The 22242-nt window shown below is 39.4% G+C and overlaps 1 protein-coding gene across 1 annotated transcript; it reads right to left on the bottom strand.

The window, feature by feature from the left end:
• Positions 1-13668: 13668 nt before the first annotated feature.
• On the bottom strand, positions 13669-16991 carry LOC145075549 (uncharacterized). Its single transcript, XM_079021755.1, has 7 exons — positions 15943-16991; positions 15667-15867; positions 15404-15510; positions 14919-15294; positions 14584-14775; positions 14394-14500; positions 13669-14305 (listed from the first exon to the last, which is right to left on the bottom strand). The coding sequence occupies exons 1-7, from the start codon at positions 16843-16845 to the stop codon at positions 13801-13803; spliced, it is 2391 nt and encodes a 796-aa protein (XP_078877881.1). The 5' UTR covers positions 16846-16991; the 3' UTR covers positions 13669-13800.
• Between the last annotated feature and the right edge of the window lie 5251 nt (positions 16992-22242).

Genomic DNA, 22242 nt, shown 5'->3' with positions numbered 1-22242 from the left:
GTTGGTGTAATGATAGTTTGTTTTTGTTTATTATCTTAATTCATATTATTATATTATATTCAATTTAAAATAAGAAATAGGATCTAATTTATTAATATAAATTTTTTGTGCTAGAAAATGCCACTAAAAGCATGAAAATAATAATTATTTTTACAGTTAAATAGTGGCATAAAAATAGTGTCACTAAAACCTACAAGTAATTTAATGGCATAATTGAAAAGTGCCACTAAAATCCAATTAGGTTGCAGCGGTACAACCAAAAAGTGCCACTAAAGGTCTTTAGTGGCAACGCTTTTAGTGGCACTTTTTTTTGTGTCGCTGATTGCCGAATGGTCTTTTAGTGGCACTTTTTCGGTTTTTAGTGACATTTTTTTGTGCCACTAAATGTCATTTTATTTGTAGTATCATTTGCAGCCACACACTCTTAAGAAACCCTAAATGAACCAGAGAGCATATATATATATATATATATATATATATATATATATATATAGAGAGAGAGAGAGAGAGGAAGCCATTTTCTTTATTTCTAGTGTGATTTTGCAAGGAAGAAGGAAGGAGGGCAAGCTAAACGGCTTAAAGAGCTCAGATCTGCTACCACTTTATCGGAGGAGGCTACTAGAGGTATAGATTGATGCTCAATCTCGTGTTTATGGTGATCTACTTGAATCTAGGGTTTTCTTTCCCCTTCTTTAGCTTGGATTCGAAGCTTTTGAGAACCCAAGGTGCAATAACTCTTAGATCTGGACCTTAAGAGGTCCAGAGAGTCCCTTCCATCCTACTTTATGCCATTCCTTTGGAGATATGAACCTAGGGTGCCATTTTAGAAGCTATTTCTCCAAAAGAAGCATTATTGATGCTGCATGAGTGCCAAGATTGGACCTTTACATGATTATTGAGCATTGGGAAGTCAGATCTATAGGTTAGAAAAACAGATCTGACCTCAGAAGGTCATTTGAGCATGGCCATGGTAGAAACTCGCCGAGTCCATAAGAGAAATCGACGAGTCGAGTCGGGGTTGCCCCATGATTCATGACTAGTGGTAACCCATCGAGTGGAAGGTTCACTCGAAGAGTCGAGTGATGCCTTAGAAGGATTCAGAGGACACGCTTGGACTTGCTGAGTCACCCATGTGCACTCGACGAGTCTGGTCAAAGTTTGACCGTTGACTAGAGTTAACCATGGGGTTTTGGTCAAGATGATTCTAGAGAGGTCAGAGAAGGGTAGAATGGTCTTCTACCCATTATTAGAGATGAGGACATGAGAGCATTTTGATTAGAGATGTTATCATGTTTATAGGAGGAGGCTAGGTTGGGATATTCGAGCATGAGAGTTTATCCGACTTCATACGAGGTGAGTCTTCTCACTATACATTACCTAGAGTAGTAGCTATGTGCAGATCGGAGGGTCTTATGTGTTTGTGTATGCTTGAGATCATGTGTGTTGTGCTATATGTATGTTATGTGTTATATAGACCGGATCAGAGGATCCAACGACTCATGAGGCCAGATGGTCCTCAATCAGACCGGACCGGAGGGTCCAACGAGCTATGACCGGACTAGAGGGTCCAACGTGCTATTGGACTGGATGGTATCGCTGAGACACATCGACCAGAAGGTTGTACTGAGATATAGCCTTGAGTGGCGTATGTGTTGTATGTGGTATTTTGGGGAACTCACTAAGCATTTATGCTTACCGTGTTATGTGATATGTGTTTCAGGTACTAGCGAGGATCGCGGGAAGGCACCGACATGATCTGTACACACTGGAAGAAGAGTTGTTTGAGATTCTGGGATTTGTTATTATTATGACATATGACATTATGAGATTTTGAGAACTATTATATGAGTTATGGTTGTTTTATTTAAATGTAAAATTGTTTTAAATTTTTATGTCGTTACAAGTTGGTATGAGAGCCTACGTTTGAGGGATTCGGATACACCTTCAGGAGTATCTAAACTCAAACTGAGGATTTGAGAAATTTTTTCATAAAAGAAACAATTTTTCTAATAAGAGTAAACGATTTTCAAGAAAAGTAGATCGGAGCAGTGTGTACGATCAGCCAACGCCCGAACGGTGATTTCCCAAAATACCCTTACCTTATATGTTATGAGATATTGTGTGATATACTATGCATGCTAGAGTAGGCTAGGTATTCCTATTAGGACTAGAATGGCCTGATTTGTGATGCCTTAGCCTAGGAGATTACTGCTACTATGAGATGCTTCGAGAGTGAGTAGGTAGCAGTGAGGAGCTTATAAGAAGTCTACAGAAGGGTAGCCTATGCTTAGCGAGATGTAGAGTACTCGTGATCTGGGATCCTAGGTGGAGGACTTGGAATGAATGTTGATGCAGTGTGGAAGGTAGTATAGGGCCCGTACTACTGAAAACATCGGATCAGTGCGCAGTCCAAGTAAGAATCCTTAGGGTACTAAGGAGCAAGTAGGGTTGAGTTATCGAGTGTGGGTATACTCGAGCAAGTCTCTGATATTTTGTGCTGTATTTCAGAGACATCATGGTTGGGACATGCCACAGAACAGAGACCAGCGGCGTAAGTGACGAGGAGCTTCGTCAGATGATCCACGATGAGGTGGCTGCAGCTATCCGCGCAAAGATACCGAAGATATTTGGGTCTATCAATACCACCTTGATTGAGACGTTTGACGAAAGATACACAACGGTTACTGAGGCTACGGTTGCTGCAGCTACTACAGTTGTGGCTGGTGCTAGACCTCAGGGGGTGACTCATTATTGTTCTGGGAGTTCAGCAACACGAAGCCACCAGAGTTTGACGAGGCACAGGATCTGATTGCTGTGATGAGATGGATTTATGATATCGAGGGATGCTTCTACACCTGTTCGTGTCCGGAGCATCTGAGGGTTCGGTTCGCACTGAACCAACTTCGCTTGGGAGCGAAGGACTGGTGGAAGTTTGTGACGGTGGATTCCACTACTGCGGAGATCTCGGCGGTAACCTGGGAGAGGTTCACCACCATGTTCAGAGATGAGTATGTTCCCCCGGTGGAGAGGGAACGATTGGCTCAGGAGTTCTTGTCCCTCAAGCAGGGGACGGAGTCCGTGACGGTGATCACACGGATGTTTCACGAGAGCGCATTGTTTTGCCCTGAGCACGTGTTGTCTGAGTAGGCATGCCTGAGCCGGTACTTGAGCATACTAAGGAGGGACATTCGTGAGTTCGTGGCGAACTCGTCATACCGGACATTTGCTGAGCTCCAGGAAAATGTCCGGAAGAAGAGGGAGATTGAGCTGGAGACTCAGGTCAGGGAGGAGGCCGAGTCTCAGAGGAGGGACATACGACCGGCGCAGGCTCAGCCGGCCGCCAAGCAGGCAAAGCCCGATGATTCGAGATCTGGAGGTCCGAAGGGCCGCACTTGTGGGAAGTGCGACAAGAGTCACGAGGGAGTGTGCAGAGCTGGGTGTGTTACAAGTGTGGGAAAGAGGGTCATTTTGCGAGGGATTGCCCCAAGGGATTCTCGGTTTGCTTTCATTGCAACCAGACCGGCCATCGGAAGGCCGAGTGCCCACAACTGCTGTAGAGATCGGCACAGGGATCTGCACCTGTTGCACAAGCTACTGAGGGTCGGCTAGTGAAGGCCGAGGCACCGAAGGCTCGCGGGAGAGCCTTCCAGTTGACAGCGGAGGAGGTCCGCGCTGCACCCGATGTCGTGGCAGGTATGCATCCTTTCATTATTTACTTTGAGTTAGAGATATTGTGCTTATATTATGATATGCGTAGGTACTTTTATTGTGAGTTCTGTACCTGCTTTGGTGTTATTTAACTCGGGTGCGAGTCGATCTTTCGTGTCTTTAGCTTTTAGCCAGCACATCAGTATCCGTCGAGAGGCGTTGAGTTAACCTCTTTGAGTTTCCATAGTTGATGAGCGAGTGTTTTATGCTACGGATGTGATCCAAGGGTGTGTCCTCGAAATCTTCGGTGTTGAGTTTCCGATAGATCTGGTCCCGAATGCGATGGGGGACATTTGTGCTATTGTGAGCATGGATTTTTTGAGCCGATTTGGAGCTGTTATAGACTGCGAGAGCCAATTGGTGACAATTCGAGACCCTAGTGGGGGAGTACTTACGATGTATGGTGAGGGTACCCGATTGGGGTCAGCATTTTGTTCGGCTGCCAGAGCGAGACAAAGTTTACAGTAGGGCTGCAACAGGTTTGTAGCTTATGCGATGGATACACGAGTGGCCGCAAAGAGGCCAAGATCGGTCGATGATGTACCGATAGTGCGTGAATTCCCGGATGTTTTCCCCGAGGAGTTGACGGGAGTGCCTCTCGAGAGGCAGGTGGAGTTCCGCATTGATTTGGTTCTGGGGGCAGCGCCTATCGCCAAGGCGCCCTATCGCCTCGTGCCACCAGAGATGCAGGAGTTATCCTCACAGCTTCAGGAGTTGTTGGGGAAAGATTTATCAGGCCGAGTAGCTCGCCATGGGGAGCGCCAATCCTTTTTGTCAAGAAAAATGATGGTTCACACCGGATGTGCATTGATTACCGGGAGTTAAACAAGTTGACGATCAAGAACCGTTATCCATTATCGAGGATCGATAATCTGTTTGATCGGTTGCATGGAGTATCTTGGTTCTCCAAGATAGAATTAAGGTCTGGATATCACCAGATGAGGGTGTGTGATGAGGATATACATAAGACGGTGTTTAGGACTCGTTATGGGAACTACGAGTTCGTGGTGATGCCTTTCGGGCTCACTAATGCACCAGCAGCGTTCATGGATCTCATGAACAGAGTATGCATACCGATGTTGGATAGATCGGTAATCGTGTTCATAGACGATATTCTGGTGTATTCAAGATCTAGAGAGCAGCATGAGGAGCATCTGAGGTAGATTCTTGGGGTATTGAGATCGGAGAGGCTTTACGCCAAATTCTTCAAGTGTGATTTCTGGTTACGAGAGGTCCAGTTCTTGGGGCATCTCGTTAATCAGAATGGGATATTGGTAGATCCGGCCAAGATTGAGGCAGTGATGAGTTGGGAGGTGCCAAGATCCCCCACCGAGATCAGGAGTTTTCTGGGGTTGTCCGGCTACTATCGGGGATTTATCAAGAATTTCACCAAGATTGCAGTGCCACTCACCAGGTTGACCCGGAAGGGCGTTGCTTATACGTGGGGTCTAGAGCAGCAGACCTCATTTGAGACGCTTCGCCAGAGACTGTGCGAAGCCCCGGTGTTAGCCCTTCTAGAGGGAATGGAGGATTTCGCGGTGTATTGTGACGCATCGATATCAGGGTTGGGTGCGGTGCTTATGCAGAGAGGGCACGTGATAGCATACACATCGACACAGCTGAAGCCTCACAAGGTGAGGTATCCCACCCACGATTTGGAGTTGGGGGCCGTGGTGTTCGCCCTCAAGATATGTCGTCCTTATTTGTATGGGGCTCGGTGTATCATTTACACGGACCACAAGAGTTTGAAGTACTTGATGGATCAGCCAAACCTGAACATGCGCCATAGGAGATGTTGGGATGTGGTAAAGGATTATGACGGCGAGATCCCGTACCACCTGGGCAAGGCTAACATTGTAGCCGATGCCCTGAGCCGTAAGGCGGAGATTGCCCCGATACGAGGTATTTGTATGAGGATGACGGTGATGACTCCGATGCTAGATACCATCCGAGAGGCCCAAGCAGAGGCTGTGAGACTGGAGAAACGCAAGAGAGAGCAGGTGATTGGGCAGGTATCTGAGTTTGTTACCAATAGCCGAGGGCTTACGACCTTTCAGGGTCGGAGTTGGGTGTCGTTTGCGGGCGGAGCACGTACCATCCTAATGGAGGAGGCGTACATATCGAGGTTCTCGATCCATCCCGGGGCCACTAAGATGTATTTGGACGTGAAGAGAGACTATTGATGGCTCTGTATGAAGAGGGATATGGCGTGGTTTGTTGAAAGGTGCTTGACCTGTCGTAGGGTTAAGGCCGAGCACTAACATCCGCATGGCAAGTTGCAGCCACTTGAGGTTCCCCAATGGAAGTGGGAACATATTTCTATGGATTTCATTACCAAATTGCCGACGACCGCGAGGGGTGTCGATCCAATCGTTGACCGACTGACAAAGAGTGCTCGCTGTCACACCCCCAAACCTGAACGGCGGAAACGTTCGGGGGCGGAGGACGTCATGCACAATATCATAACAATTGAATGGTAAAGAAAGTACACACCACCATAATATAAACATATTTGAAAAGTTTACATGATTGTATGTGTTACATGTTTGAATATCAAATACAATATGGTGATCCAAAATACGTTACTAACGCCAGCGCGTTAGTCTTCAAAAGTAGTTGCTACCTGATTTAGCGTTTTCCTGAGAATACAAGTTATTTCAAATAAAAAGTGTCAACAATAAAGTTGGTGAGTTCATAAGTAGTGTTTTGAGAAAATGTATGTCATTCGAAAGTTCGTGTATGTTTTCAAGAAAATCCGATATTTTCTAACAATTGTATGAAATGAGTATGAAAGATTGGTGTATAAATTGTATGTATTTGAACCAGGAAAATCCTATAGTTTCCTAAAAGTGAAATGCAGTCTCAAATGACCAAGACCGTAACCTGTAAGCAACTATGACATGCTCAAAAGAATGATGTATAGTCTTATTATAAAACAAAAATATAAGAAGATTTGTATTTGAATGTGAAAAGAACTGTATCTGTTACTTTTCCCGTGAAAACGTAATACCATAATAATTGTCTATCCAGTGAGTTTTTATAACCGTACTATCATAATTTTCCTGTAGCGACGTTCTTCAGGCGTCGAAATGAGATGACACTTGTCACCCTGGGGACTGTAGCTAGCAGTCAGGGCGTGGGATCATTAGTCCCGTATAGATCTATACACACTTGTCACGTTCTCCGGACGGGAGATTCTGGTTATAAACAGGACTTCTAGCGGTACCTTAAAAGGTAAATTGAAGATGAATGACTCACAAATTCTCAATTAAGTCACGTATTAGAATGAATACATTTGTCTCTGAAATAATTACCCTTTTCTACAGTTTGACAAGGCATAATAATGATTTGTATATTCTTGCATGTTTACGAATGTTATAGTAAAAATGGTTACCCTTGATATTATGCAAACATATAAATAAAACTTCAAATATTCATAATTATGCTTCATCCCGAGAGGGTATAGTGGTGTAAGATGTTTGCATGTTAACAAAATCCATGTAGTAGTTATAAAGACAACATGAAATGTATAATAAAATATTTATGTTTGCACACGGGATTAACCGTGTGTTTACTTGTATCCCCCCCTGTAAAGTGTTCAAAAGCATTTAAAATCAATTAAAAGCGTAGAAATGGGGGTATGAACTCACTTGGTTGAAGTGGCGGTTTGAAGAAGATAAGATAATAATCGAGCAGAACTTCGACGGGAGACAACGGATTTCTCGGGATTCTCGGGAATCTCGGGAGCGTAAAACTTCCGTCAGCGCTTGGATATGAAACCGGAAAGTCGGGATAATATCGAGAGGTTAGAAGTGCGAAATTCGGGAGCGTTGGTGGTGAATTAGCAACCTTTGCCCGACACCCTCGCACCCTTTATATAGGGGCTAGAAAAGATGCGAACGCAAGGCGTTCCTGCTGGGTACGCGGGGCATTTCCCCTACGCAGGGCATTCCCCTGAATGCAGCGCGTTCTGAAGCCCAAATACGTCATCACTTACAAACCTCGGCTGGGATGGCGAAGGGACAGGTCTGCGAGCACGAACGCGGGGCGTTCCCTTCGGACCAGTCTCGGAAGTTGTACCCTTTTCTTGTAAAATCCGTAACTTTTGCATACGAGCTCCGATTTTGACGTTCTTTATATCCACGCGTAGCTAAGAAAATGCTCCACAACTCTCGTTTAGACTTCGTCAGCTAATTTTGACTTTATTTTTAATAATATATTTTTAACAGGTGGGATTGGAAAAATCCATTAAAAATCCATAACTTCTTCATTTGACGTCCATTTTCATCTGTCTTTTTACCGTTGTATCACTATTGTCAAGACCTTCGACTCTCGTTTAGATTGCGTCAGCCAAAAGTCGCTCGATCTCTATTTCGAGTTTTTAGCTGTCTACCGCTATATCCGAAACTTCGAAAAATCATAACTTCCTCATACGAAGTCAGATTTGAGCATTCTTTTTATGTATGTTCACAGTTTAGGGATATCTACAACTTTCATTTAGATACCTAAGGCCAAAAAGTATTTTATTGAGATTTCGCATTTTAGGCTTAACAACGCTTTAGCGGTATGGTTACGGATCTTTGATTAGTCATAACTTCTTCGTTATAACTTGGATTTTATTGTTCTTTATAATTTTGGAAACCTTGATATGGTATCTACCACTTAGTATACTCAAACTAAGCTTTTTGAACATTTCATTTTTGACGCTATTTTTATTAATTCACAAAGATATTACAATAGTTGACTTCCAGTCATTACATTGACCTGAAATATCGGGTTGTTACACTCACTTCCTTGCTATTAGTGAAAGCTCTTCCGCAGAGAGACTGGCAGAGATGTATGTGAGAGAGGTGGTATCGCGGCATGGAGTACCGATCTCGATCGTGTCAGATTGAGATGTACGTTTCATTTCCAGATTCTGGAAGAAATTCCATGAGGAGTTGGGTACAAGGTTGCATTTCAGCATTGCTTACCACCCACAGACGAGCGGACAGAGCGAGCGGACTATTCAGACGCTCGAGAACATGCTCCGAGCATATGTGTTGGACTTCAGAGGAAGTTGGGACACATACTTACCATTGGCTGAGTTTTCCTATAACAACAACCACCATTTAAGTATTGGTATGCCTCCCTTCGAGTTGTTGTAAGGGAGGAGGTGTCGGACTCCCATCTGCTGGGAAGAGGTAGGGCAGCGAGTGATGGGTAGCACTGAGATAGTGCTTCAGACGACTAAGCAGATACAACAGGTCTGAAAAAGGTTGTTGACAGCTCAGAGTCGCCAGAAAAGTTGTGCGGATAGGCGACGATTCGAGTTCGAGTTCCAGGTTGGTGACTTCGTACTCCTGAAGGTATCTCCTTGGAAAGGAGTGATCCAATTCAGGAAGATTAGCAAGCTGGGGCCCCGGTACATTGGTCCTTTCAGGGTGACCGCGAGGGTGGGTAGGTAGCTTATCGTTTAGAGCTACCTGCGGAGTTGAGCCAAATTCATGATACCTTCCACATGTCTCTGTTGAGGAAGTGTATAGCTGATGAGTCGGCGGTGGTGCCACTAGAGGATATACAGGTGGATGCGAGCCTAAATTATGTTGAGAGGCCGGATTGGAGGATCAAGATTCTGAGGAACAAGGAGGTGCCCCTGGTTCAGGTCCAATGGCAACATCGGAGAGGGTTCGAGGTGACTTGGGAGCCGGAGTTGGAGATGCGGGAGCAGCATCCAGAGTTGTTTGTAGAGCGAGACTTCGAGGGTGAAGTCTGATTCTAGTGGGGGAGAATTGTAACATCCGGATTTCCAGGTATCATAAATTGAGTATTTATTTTGAGTCAAGGAGAGGGACTCGATGAGTTGACGCCTAAACTCGTCGAGTAGGATCGCGACTGCTGACTTGGTTTAATGAATGGACTCGACGAGTCCGCGCTGTGGACAGAAACCCTAAATCCTTGGGCCTGAGCCCTATTTAAAGGTCCTTATGGCCTTCATATGCGGCCACACACTCTTGAGAAACCCCAAATAAACCAGAGAGCGTAGAGAGAGAGAGAGAGAGGAAGCCATTTTCTTCATTTCTAGTGTGATTTTGCAAGGAAGAAGGAAGGAGGGCAAGCTAAACGGCTTAAGGAGCTCAGATCTGCTACCATTTTATCAGAGGAGGCTGCTAGAGGTATGGATCTATGCTCAATCTCGTGTTTATGGTGATCTACTTGAATCTAGGGTTTTCTTTCCCCTTCTTTAGCTTGGATTCGAAGCTTTTGAGAACCCAAGGTGCAATAACTCTTAGATCTGGACCTTAAGAGGTCCAGAGAGTCCCTTCCATCCTGCTTTATGCCATTCCTTTGGAGATATGAACCTAGGGTGCCATTTTAGAAGCTATTTCTCCAAAAGAAGCATTATTGACGCTGCATGAGTGCCAAGATTGGACCTTTACATGATTATTGATCATTGGGAAGTCAGATCTATAGGTTAGAAAAACAGATCTGACCTCAAAAGGTCATTTGAGCATGGCCATGGTAGAAACTCGCCGAGTCCATAAGAGAACTCGACGAGTCAAGTTGGGGTTTCCCCATGATTCATGACTAGTGGTAACCCGTCGAGTGGAAGGTTCACTCGACGAGTCGAGTGATGCCTTAGAAGGATTCGGAGGACACGCTTGGACTCGCCGAGTCACCCATGTGCACTCGACGATTCTGGTCAAAGTTTGACCGTTGAATAGAGTTGACCATGGTGTTTTGGTCAAGATGATTCTAGAGAGGTCAGAGAAGGGTATGATGGTCTTTTACCCATTATTAGAGATGTGGACATGAGAGGATTTTGATTAGAGATGGTATCCTGTTGATAGGAGGAGGATAGGTCGGAATATTCGAGCATGAGAGTTTATCGAACTTCATACGAGGTGAGTCTTCTAACTATACATTACCTAGAGTGGTAGCTATGTGCAGACCGGAGGGTCTTATGTGTTTGTGTATGCTTGAGATCATGTGCATTGTGTTATATGTATGTTATGTGTTATATAGACCGGATCAGAGGATCCAACGACTCATGAGGCCAGATAGTCCTCAATCAGACCGGACCGGAGGGTCCAACGATCTATGACCGGACCAGAGTGTCCAACGAGCTACGGGACTGTAGGGTCTCGCTGAGACACATCGACCGAAAGGTCGTACCGGGATATAGCCTTGAGTGGCGTATGTGTTGTATGTGGTATTTTGGGGAACTCACTAAGTATTTATGCTTACCGTGTTATATGATATGTGTTTCAGGTACTAGCGAGGATTGCGGGAAGGCGCCGACATGATCTGTACATATTGAAGAAGAGTTGTTTGAGATTCTGGGATTTGTTATTATTATGACATATGACATTATGAGATTTTGAGAACTATTATATGAGTTATGGTTGTTTTATTTAAATGAAAAATTGTTTTAAATTTTTACGTTGTTACATTCATTCAATTTTCTTTTTATTTTTATTTTATATTTATATTTATGTTTTTCTTTTTATTAAGATTCTCTATAGGTACCCTTGTTTTATATATATATATATATATATATATATATATATATATATATATATATATATATGTTTGTTTGATTGATTATGTATATATGTATGTTTGTTTCATTTTCTCTCTATCTTTTCTCTCTTTTCAAAATGAATCCAAACATTCGGAAAATAGTAATGGAAGTTAACGATGATAGTTCATCATCTGAGGATGAACTTATCAACAATAATTTGTTACTTGTATTGTCTCATACTACACAACTGCTTCTTTAGAATAATGCTAATTCAAGAAACATTAAAAGTTGAAACGCAATTCACAAAGATCGTTTAGAGGCTGAACGGTTGCTGATCTAACATTATCTTGCGGATGATTCAACCTATGGTCACGCGCAATTTTGCAGAAGGTTCTGTATGAGCAAATGTTTGTTTATGCGGCTTGTTGGTGACCTGGAGATGAATTATCCTTATTTTTAAACAAATTGGATGCAACAAATCAAAGAAGTTTCAGTACGCTACAAAAATGCACATTAGCAATACGTCAATTAGCAAAGGGTTATAACCCAGACTCATTAGATGAGTATCTGAATATGTCAGAAAGAACTTCTCGTGAAGCTCTTGAAAACTTTTGCTACGATGTTGTCCAAATGTATAAGGCTGAATATTTACGTCGTCCAACATCCATTGACATTCAACTTTTGTATGAAGCACATGAAGCTAGACATGGATTCCCTGGAGTGTTTGGTAGCATTGACTGCACACATTGGAATTGAAGGAATTGTCCAACGGAATTGAGAGGCCAATACATGAGGGGTGACCATCAGTATCCATCAATGATACTAGAAGCGGTGGCATCACAAAATTTATGGTTTTGGCATGCATTCTATGGTGTAGCGAGTTCGAACAATGATTTAAACGTCCTCTACCAAACATGGTTACTATCTTGTGGATGAAATATATCCAACATGGGTTGTATTTGTGAAGGCATATCCATATTCAGTAACTGAAAAAAGATACGGTTCAAGGCGGCACAAGAATCAGCAAGAAAAGACGTAGAACGTGTTTTTGGGTCCTTAAAAGACTTTGGGACATATTAAAAATGTTTGCACAGGCTATGACAGTGAAGAAAACAAAATATATGGTGTACGCTTGTATTATACTACACAATATGATATTGAAATATGAGAGTGTTGCGATATCTCCTGTATATCAGCCTGACCCCCCCCCCCCCCCTCCCCGTCGAAGTTGATGACCAAGAAATAGTACATGAAATGCGCAATGCTGAAACTCAGCACTAGCTTCGATCCGATCTTACTGATCACATTGAACATGTCTACATTCAAACTTTGGATAATAACTAATTAATTTTAATTGTCGTTTTAAGATTTAAATTATGTTGTCTTTTTAAAGTGTGTTTTTTTAATTATTGCGTTTTATAATTATCGCTTATTTGTTTTTTATTTGTAGTGTGGTTTTTTAATTAAATGTTATTTTTAATATTATTTTAGATTTTTTTTATTTGAAATTAGCAAAATAATTTTTTAAATGAAAAAATGTTATGTTTTATTTTATTTTATATTTTCTAATTTAATTAAATAAAAAATAATGATGTGAAAGTAGGTTGAGTGGGATGGGATATGTTGTTGGTTGGAAAAGATAGAAAATAAAAGAAAAATAAAAAAGCTAATATAAGAATAGGTTGAATGAGTTGAGTGAGTTAAAAGGGAATGACTCCATGTCAAGGAGCCTTGACAACCATTTTCTTCTAACACATCAATAAGCCTTCCAATTTCCTAACCAGAGTATTATAATTGTAAAGTTAAACAAAAAAAATTGTCAGGTACTAAAAATATAGTATAGATTAATATAAAGATGATATTAATAATAATATAGTCCACGTGCAAATTATTCATGCTTCACCTGCATCCCTTGAAATACTTCAAAAAGGATGTATTCCAATGTAGCATAGATATTACTTTTGTGGAATCCATCACATGCTCCTTTTCGATCTTGATTTTCTGCCCTGAGTTCATTACAGCTTAGTGAACCCTGACAACTGCAACCAATATCAACATGACTATCGGAGTCAAAAAAGAAAATCACACTTCCAAAAATCCAAGTCGATTTACCCCAGAAATCCATTGCTGCTCCCAATCAATACTATGAACGAAGAAGTGTTACATTCCTTAGATTAGACTGTGGCTGGAGATTCGGCGTTGGTCTCTGAGATCATCCAAGAAGGTTAGGCTAAGGAGCAAGAAGGTCAATCAAGGGTGTTGATTTTTAGGGGCAATAGCGTCAATCCACTTATTTTTTTTAATTATAATGATTATAAATATAAAAAGTAATTATAAAATGTTTTAAATTTTATCTTTTTGGGAAAATATGATATTTTGAAAGTTAGAAAGAATAAATATGATATTTAGCTTTTAAAATGGATAAATAGGATATTTTGAAGTTTAATAAAAATATATACAAAATTCTTTCTATATTAAAATTTTAAAATCCCCGAAAGCCGGATCCAAATAATAGAACATAATATGATCAACATATAACACCATCTAAAGCACTTCCCATAGAGGTCAAGAAGTAGCTCTTACAAATACTAAACATCTCTTTGCATTGGCCTAAACTGAATCCCTTGGACAATAACACCATCTAAAGCACTTCCCATAGATGTTAAGAACACATAGAGCAATCTATGATCTTCTAACTTACGTAATGGTTTACACAGTATAACCTCCATCCAACCATCATTTCTGTGATCCATCCAGTGGTGCATGCTATCATCCGTGCAGTTTTTTGGCATTCTAGGAAATTTGGTTCTTGATATGTACGATGAATCATGGGATGTATCATAGTTCTTCGGCTTGATTATTGGTATATTAATAGGTTCATGTTGATTCAAATGTGCAATTTTGTAACTTCCGGGTTCCATATCCAAGTTGTAAGATACTCTAAAGAAACCCTTATCATCAAGCCGCTTGTGGGTTTCTGCAAATTTGAAGACAAGATAACAAGCATACGAATTTCCAGATGAAAACATGTCTGACTCAAGTTTACATACAAATGCATACGTTCCATATTGAAGTTGTATCGCCTCTTTGAATCTGTTGATGTATAAAGATATATTACTAAGAATTTTTAGAGCAGATTAAGCTAGAGATTAATTATATGATCCAAAGATAAAACAAAAACCTGGAATCAGATACTGACAACCTATTCGAACGATCATCAGAGCGTAAAATCTCTATAGCTGGCAACATATGACATTTCCCACCCGTAGATTTGCATAGGGAGAACCACTGTTCATCAAATAGTTTTTAAAATGTCGTTATAAGGATATTAATTAATAGTATACCATAAGATTTAAAAATGGAGTACCTACCTTTCTACCATTATCAATAAGTATCCCATCACATAGAAGGAAGTAGAGCTCCTTGTTGTTGTTCTTCTTCAAATACATGTCTGATCTCTGAATTATACCTTGGTAATCACTTGGGACCTTCTTCTCCCAATCTGTATCTTCATCTGATATCGATACACTTTCTAGTCCTCGAATCCCAATATGTCTTTTCATCTAGGAAGATAATATTTTGAATTCAATCATACATTGTGATGATAATAAACAAATAGACAATCGGTATTATTCCATATCTTTAACTTAAAATGTATGCTACAAACACACATATTATAATCGAAAGGGTATATAGAGTAGCTTACCATAGGTACGGGTTCAAATTCAATTTGGTGAATCAAGATGTTGGAAATGTCTTGCTCTTCTTTGAAATATGAGATCTTGTCTAACACAACGTAAAATTCAGCATTTTTGTCACCATTGAGAAAATGCCACAATCGAATCTTCAACCATCCATCCTTTTCTCTTTCTGCAATATGCGTAGAGGATACACTCAACTCTTGATATTTCCAGTTTATCCTTGCTAACTTTGATGATTCTCCATAGACATTTTCACGCCCTCTTTGAAAAGAAAAAACTAAGCTAGCTGCATACATGACACCAGGTGATAACATACTTGTACTTATTCGGCAACGAATATTAAGTTGTTCACTATAAGGAAATATTGCCGCCTTTGAAAATCTGCATCCAATTAAATTTATGCATGTTATAACATTACTCGACATATAGTAAACAAGAGTAAGAATTACTTAAGAAACTCAATCCATGAACAAAAGGATAAAAACCCAACCTGAATTTTCTTCCGGATTGCCATTTATAGGATCTTTTATTCATGTTTAAAAATCTTTTTGCTGATATCAGTTCACATTTTATTCCATCTTCGTTAACTGAAAAGACCTGTTCAAAAAGAACCTTTAAGCTACGTGTGATTGATATTATATTATATATTATGTAAAAGATTGTAATTAAAAATGTGTCCTCTAGTATTTTAAGAAGACAATATAACTCAGATACATCATATGGATTATTAATGAAATAGATCGAAGATTTTACCCGTTCGCGATCATCGAAGAGAATTCCCTTGTGAAGAAGTGAGAATAGTTCCTTTTTGGTATTATAAACAGCAAGAGGGTTTAATCTCTTTATTATGTCTTCACTATCCTGTGGTAATTTCATCTTCCAAAATTCCTCAGTATCAAATTCTTGTGCCATGGCATTTTTCAACTTCTCTTCCTTCTCAAATTCATATTCCACCTATCAAAATTAGATGGATATTAATATATGTTTTCTAGTAGTTGATAATAAGGTGGAAAATTGAATCAAACTTACTTGATATTCAAGTGCAGCTTCGAGTTCTTTTACTATATCATCCATCAATGGTCGTTCTTTTGTGTCTCTCTGCAAACATCTATATGCAACCGTAGAAAACGTGTACAAACAATTTGGTGAAATTTGTCCCCTATGAAATATAATTGTATCCAATTTCATTTCTTTGTAGCACTTTTGTGCCAATGTTGGCAAAAAGCGACGAAAATCCTCGTAATTTTCCACACAAAACCTTCCACATAAAACTTCAAATAAAACCACACCGAAGGAGTAAACATCTGATTCTTTTGTCAAGTACCCTGTCTCCATGTAGAGTGGATCACAATACCCAAACGTCCCAACTGTATTAGAGACCAAAAATGTAAATTGTTGGTTAGCTGGGCCGAATTTGGAAAGGCCAAAATCCGAAACCTTGGCTTTCCAGTTTTCATCAATTAGGATGTTGGAGCTCTTGATATCACGATGTAAGACTCTTTGTTGGGTGTCTAAAGGATCATGAAGGTATTGTAGTCCACGAGCTGCCCCTATGCATATATGAAGGCGTTGAATCCATGAAAGATCGTTGCTTTTTAAATACAAGTCGAGACTTTTGTTGGATAGATACTCATACACAAGGATATTCTCACCATTCTCATCACAAAAGCCTAAGAGAGAAACAAGATTTTCATGTTTATATCTAGAAAGCATCATGATTTCTTTCCAAAACTCGGGGGGTCCTTGCCCAAAAGCAGTATCTAAGCGCTTTACAGCAACCATGGTCGGCTTATCTGATAAGACAAGTTCTCCTCTGTAAACTTTCCCGAATCCTCCTACACCAATATAGTTGCTGACCCCAAAATTGTTGGTTGCGGATTCAATTTCTTTGAGCCTAATTTTGAGATGATCAAACTCTTTTATGGAGGACATCCTTTTGATGATCGAAAGAAACACCAAATAAAAATGCAACTGAGCAATTGCAAATGGGATAACTTACGAGTATATTTAAAATATATACCATAACCACTCGGTCAACTCGTTTTGGTATCCTTAAAATGATACTCTAATAGTATAAAATGTTTTCCATACCTACTAAATATATATAATAGGAATTGATTGGGTGAAAAAAGCCAATTCGAGCTGAATTTTCCACAGCATCTTCTTATTTTTCCGTTGAAAAATTAATGCATTTGACAGTTATACCCTCCCTTAATTATTGAGGAGAGAAAGATTCCAAGAATTCTACTTCAGTCTCGTTACTACTCATCTTGCCATCAAATTCGAAATTGAATCTTGTCCACGTGTGCTTCATTCTACGGTATCACTCTAAGTTCTTCATCTTCGACCTCCAATAATCTCGTATCTTCTCATTACCCAAATAAAGTTCAACTAAATTAATCTCCATTTTCATTTCCTCCTTCACATCTATCCAAAACCTGATTGCAATTTGCAGAGAAAAAAGTGAAATCAAAGGTAAAAACAGAAAAGATGAGAACTTGAACAAGTTAAATGGAACTGCAGTTTGATTTTCAGATGTTTACCCAATTAGATATTTTATAGCAAAGTTTACAAAGTTGGGGGGTTTCAATCGATATTGTCGTATCTTGTCTCGCTAGTCAATCAGGAGGTGTTAAAGATTCATGGAGAAGGGGAGATGTTTAAACTGGTTCGAATTTTCCTTAGTTTGAAGACGCATCTGATGGATAATTGTCAATACATTAGTTCTTGACTTTCTTGTGTTTTTTTACTTTCTTGAATATCCCTAAATTAAAAAGAGGGGCATAATTGTCGTTACATTAATTATTTAGGGGATGCAAGTTTCTATCCCCATCCGGTGTATATATAAGGGTCAAATGACGTAGGATGTATGTAAGTGATTATTATTACTTCAAGTTGTGATAATTTATTTGTTTTAAATGCTTGTAAGAAAGTGATTATGATTATGACTTTTTGATTCTTTAATGTAAAAACTAATTCTATATGGAGAAGCAGCCAGTAGGTAAGGAGTTATTATAAGAAACTAATTGTTGGGAGTTTGGGACAAATGTAAAATTACCTAACTCTTAGTAGATTTCCCTTTTTATATATGAATTACAGTAGCTTATGGTCAAATCTTCTCATGGATCATATTGTAACTACAAGAAATGTTATTTTTATCAAGCTTTCTGCATAGACTCAAAGAGGAAATATGTTTTGTTTTCATTATAGTTCAAGATACATCTTTAGCAAAAAAAAAAAAAAAAAAAAAAAAAAAAAAAAAAAAGTGATCAAATGCCAAGCATAAGTCAATATCTTGTTTATTGTTATGGTGATCCGGTTGATCAGCCCCTCCTAGATTAAAAATGACCTAATTTGTATTGTATTCAATGGTATACTGTCGAGATGATTGACACCACTGAATAGTATTAAAAAATTAACAATCTTTTTCTATAGAAATCCAACAGAAAGTTTACATATTGGTAGCCTAATTGGGCACTCTAAGCTCGTATACATAAATAAGCCCAGAAGGCATACAAAGAATCATCCGTTTTACATCCCCCCTTAATTTAGGGTTCTTATTCCAAGTCTTCCAGCTTCATTCGTATTCTGGTGGCAACCGGTTTTGAGATCCAACTTCGAGAAAATGGTTGTTGCATGTAGTTCATCTTCGAGTTTGTCGATGATGAGTACATGTAATTTATCAAACATAGTTGACTTATTTACCATGTTTTGAAAACCGGACCAAACCGGCCTGTTCGACCGGTTCAACCGGGAACCAGTCCCGGATCCGGTTCTTAAAGGCCAAAAAACCGGGTGTTCGTATGAACCGGTAAAAACCGGTCCGGTTCAACCAGTCAAAACTGGAAATTTTAAAAAATATTTATTTTTTTTCAATTTTTGTATTTTTTATATAATTAAATATAATTATGATATCATCCGGTTCTTCCGGTTTTTGAGACCGGTCCGACCGGTTGGACCACTTGAATCATCGAACCAATAAGACGACCGATTAGATCTCCGGTCCGGTTTTCAAATCCTTGCTTATTTAGGGCGATGCAAAACATCCAGCTGACGTTTTTCTTTTTCACCAACAATACTGGGTTTGGGCTTAGAACGGGCTAGTATTGGGTTGTATTCTGTGTGCTTCCAGCCTTCATAAGTTTCTCAATTTCTTCTTTTTGGGCATGCATGTATCTTTATGGTCGAACACAAACGGGTAATGTACATTCCCGAAGGATGATTACATGCTTGTGGCTATGTTGGGGAGGCTACTAAGGTCTTAATGGCTAAAAAAAAAACCCTTTCAGTCGCTTATTTAGCACGATTAGAACTTTGGTTGCTAAATCGGAACACTTCAGAGATTTTGATGTCAATTAAGTCAAAACTCCATATAAAAATAAGTATGAATTTATCATTTTATGTAAATGAAAATGGCAAATACGAAACAAACTGAATATTTAAGAAAAGTAAAAATGAAAAACAAAAGATATGATTGTTGGACCATATCACCATACCATATGCACGTGTAATTTTTTTTTTAACCAATTCTATGTTTAGAAATTCCAAAAAGAAATAGTCCGACAATAAAAAAATAGGGAAAATACCGGCAATAGTCAAAAAAATGGAAGTATTTTCAAAATTTAGACATGAAAATGGACATTTCTGAGTATAGACATGCATTCCGCGGAGGTAGCTCCGCGGAATGGCAAAATTGTAAATAAATTAGTCTATCAAAAAAAAAAAATCAAAATTCATTCTGCGGAGCTACCTCTTAAAAATGAACTCATTCCGCGGAGGTAGATCCGCGGAATGGATCTTCAATTTTTTTTTTCACATCGATTCTTCGGGGTTTATATTCATTCCCCAACTAATTATTTTCAAGAAAAAATTATGTATCATAATCTTTTCTTGAAATAATTAGTTGGGGAATTGATATAAACCTCAAAGATTCGATGTGAAAAAAAAAAAAAAAAAAAAAAAAAAAAAAAAAAAACTGAAGATCCATTCCTCGGAGCTATCTCCGCGGAATGAGTTCATTTCTCGGAGGTAGCTCCGCAGAATGGATCTTGAGTTTTTTTTTAATACACTGATTTATTTACGATTTTGTCATTCCGCGGAGCTACAATAGATTCCGCGGAGCTACCTCCATTGAATCCATGTCTATATCTGAAAATCCAATTTTTTGTGTCTATATTATAAAAATACCCCCTGTTTTTTTACTATTACCCGTATTTTCCCTAAAAAAGTAACCTCCATAAGGCTATACGGTATACATGCAACGAGCATGTTCATGGTTGAGTCGGCTATGAACAACGGGCGTGCACACTACCCCGTTGTTTCGTGGTGGCTCGTGTTCGAGACAACGGAAGCGCATGGCCAATTGGATTGAAGGAAGCGATTTGAACGTTACACTAGCCGTTGAACGGCTAGTTTGTTAAAAAAATCAATTATAAACAATTTATTTACCTATATAAATACAACATTTTTACTCCTTATTTTTTACACCATTCTCTTCTATCTCTATACATAATTTACATACTACATCTTCACAACCAAAAACCATGGATCCCAACCAAAACACCCCTCCAAACTACAGAAATTGCAAACCCGATAATGCTTTTGCGTTAGATACAACACCTCGCCAATTCCCGACTATGGAGTCACCTCAAGGCGGTTTTATCAATCTACTTCAAACCGGTTCCCATATCCAACAAACACCACTTTTCCAACAACAATATCAACCTTTTCCGGCTTTCCAACAACAACAAATGCAACAACAATACCAACAATTCCAACAACGACAACAACTCCAACAACAATCGTCACAACAACAACAACCACCAAGCTCACAACCACCATTTTCACCGGACTTTGTTGCGGAAACGCAACCTTCACCACCACCTCAACCAAAAAAGAAAAAAAGAAAAAAAAAAACCGGCCCGACCCACTACCACCCAAGAAAGGGTCCCATGGACAAAAGAAGAAGAAGAAATGTTAGCGGAGGCATGGGTGGTGGCTTCCGAAGATCCAATTGTAGGAGATAGTCAGCTTTACGGAAGTTTTTGGGAAAAATACGAGCCATTTTTTACGAGTTAATGGGAAGTGAAAATCGAAATGCCGATCAAATTTTGTCGAAATGGCAAGATATTCGACTAAAATGCACCGAGTTTGGAGGAATCTACAACAACCTCCTAAACATACGCAAAAGTGGCTCGAACGATTTTGATGTTTTCAAGGCGGCCATGAACCAATTTGAAAAAACAACGCCAACACGCAAAGTTTTTCCGTATATAAAACCGTGACTAAAATTGAAAGACGCCACAAAATGGAAAGAGCAAACGGAAGGAACTTCCCAACCTTCCGGTTCAAAGTGTTCGAGAAACCCCGATGGAACTTCTCAACAATTGGACGGCCGAACACATATCGACATCAACGACGATCCGATAGATCTTGAAAACGACCAACCTCTTCGTCGGCCCGTTAGAAGAAATAAAGCAAAAAAAAAAGCGGCGTCAACATCTTCGAATTCTAGTGTTATGGATATGTTTGGCGATAAATTTGATCGATATGTTCAACTTCAAGAAACGAAGGCCGAGGTGATAACTCGGATGGAACAAAAAATGATTGAAGCACAATCATCATTTCAAGAGGCACAAGAGACACTCCAAACAAAAAGCGATATGAAAATCTTGAAAATGAAATCGAACGACCTCGAGGGTGAAGACTTGGAACTTTTTCAAGCGATGAAAGAGTCGGTTCGAGCCCGACGTAGGCGTAGGGGGTAGTTTATTTTATTTATGGTTGGAATTTTTAAATTTTTTTAATGTTTTTTTAATTTTTTTTAATTTTATTGTTAGTTTTATTTTTTTTAATTTCAATTAATGTAGTTTTTATTTAATGTAATTTGGTATTTTAATTTAATAGAAAAACTAGTATTAAAAAAATGATTTTAATGTATTTTTGAATTAAATTTAAATAAAAAAAAATTGAGGTGAAATAGTGTGTTAGTGATAGGTATCTCATGCTAGTGGTAGGAGAATGTGGTACTGATACTGCACCCACCACATATATTGTATGTGGTAAGTATATACTTTGACACTAACGCCTTATTCCTGAGTTCTACTTAAGGAGAAAAATGGGAGGATACGGAGGGAAAGTGAGGGGTGGCGAAGGAAAACTGTGTTCCCGAGTTTCATTAATGAAAGGAAAGTGAGGGGAGGGGAAGGATTTTGAAGCCATATTTTCCTTCCAAATTTTCCTCCCAAATTGGACGGATTTGGGAAAAAAGTAAGGGGAAGGAAAATTTCAAGTTTTATTTTCTTTTTCCTCCTAACTCGGGAACACAAG

Source organism: Lactuca serriola, chromosome 9, assembly GCF_051521515.1.
Source record: "Lactuca serriola cultivar US96UC23 chromosome 9, Lser_US96UC23_V15, whole genome shotgun sequence".
Taxonomy (NCBI): Eukaryota; Viridiplantae; Streptophyta; class Magnoliopsida; order Asterales; family Asteraceae; genus Lactuca; species Lactuca serriola.
This window is presented reverse-complemented; position numbering and strand designations above follow the sequence as displayed.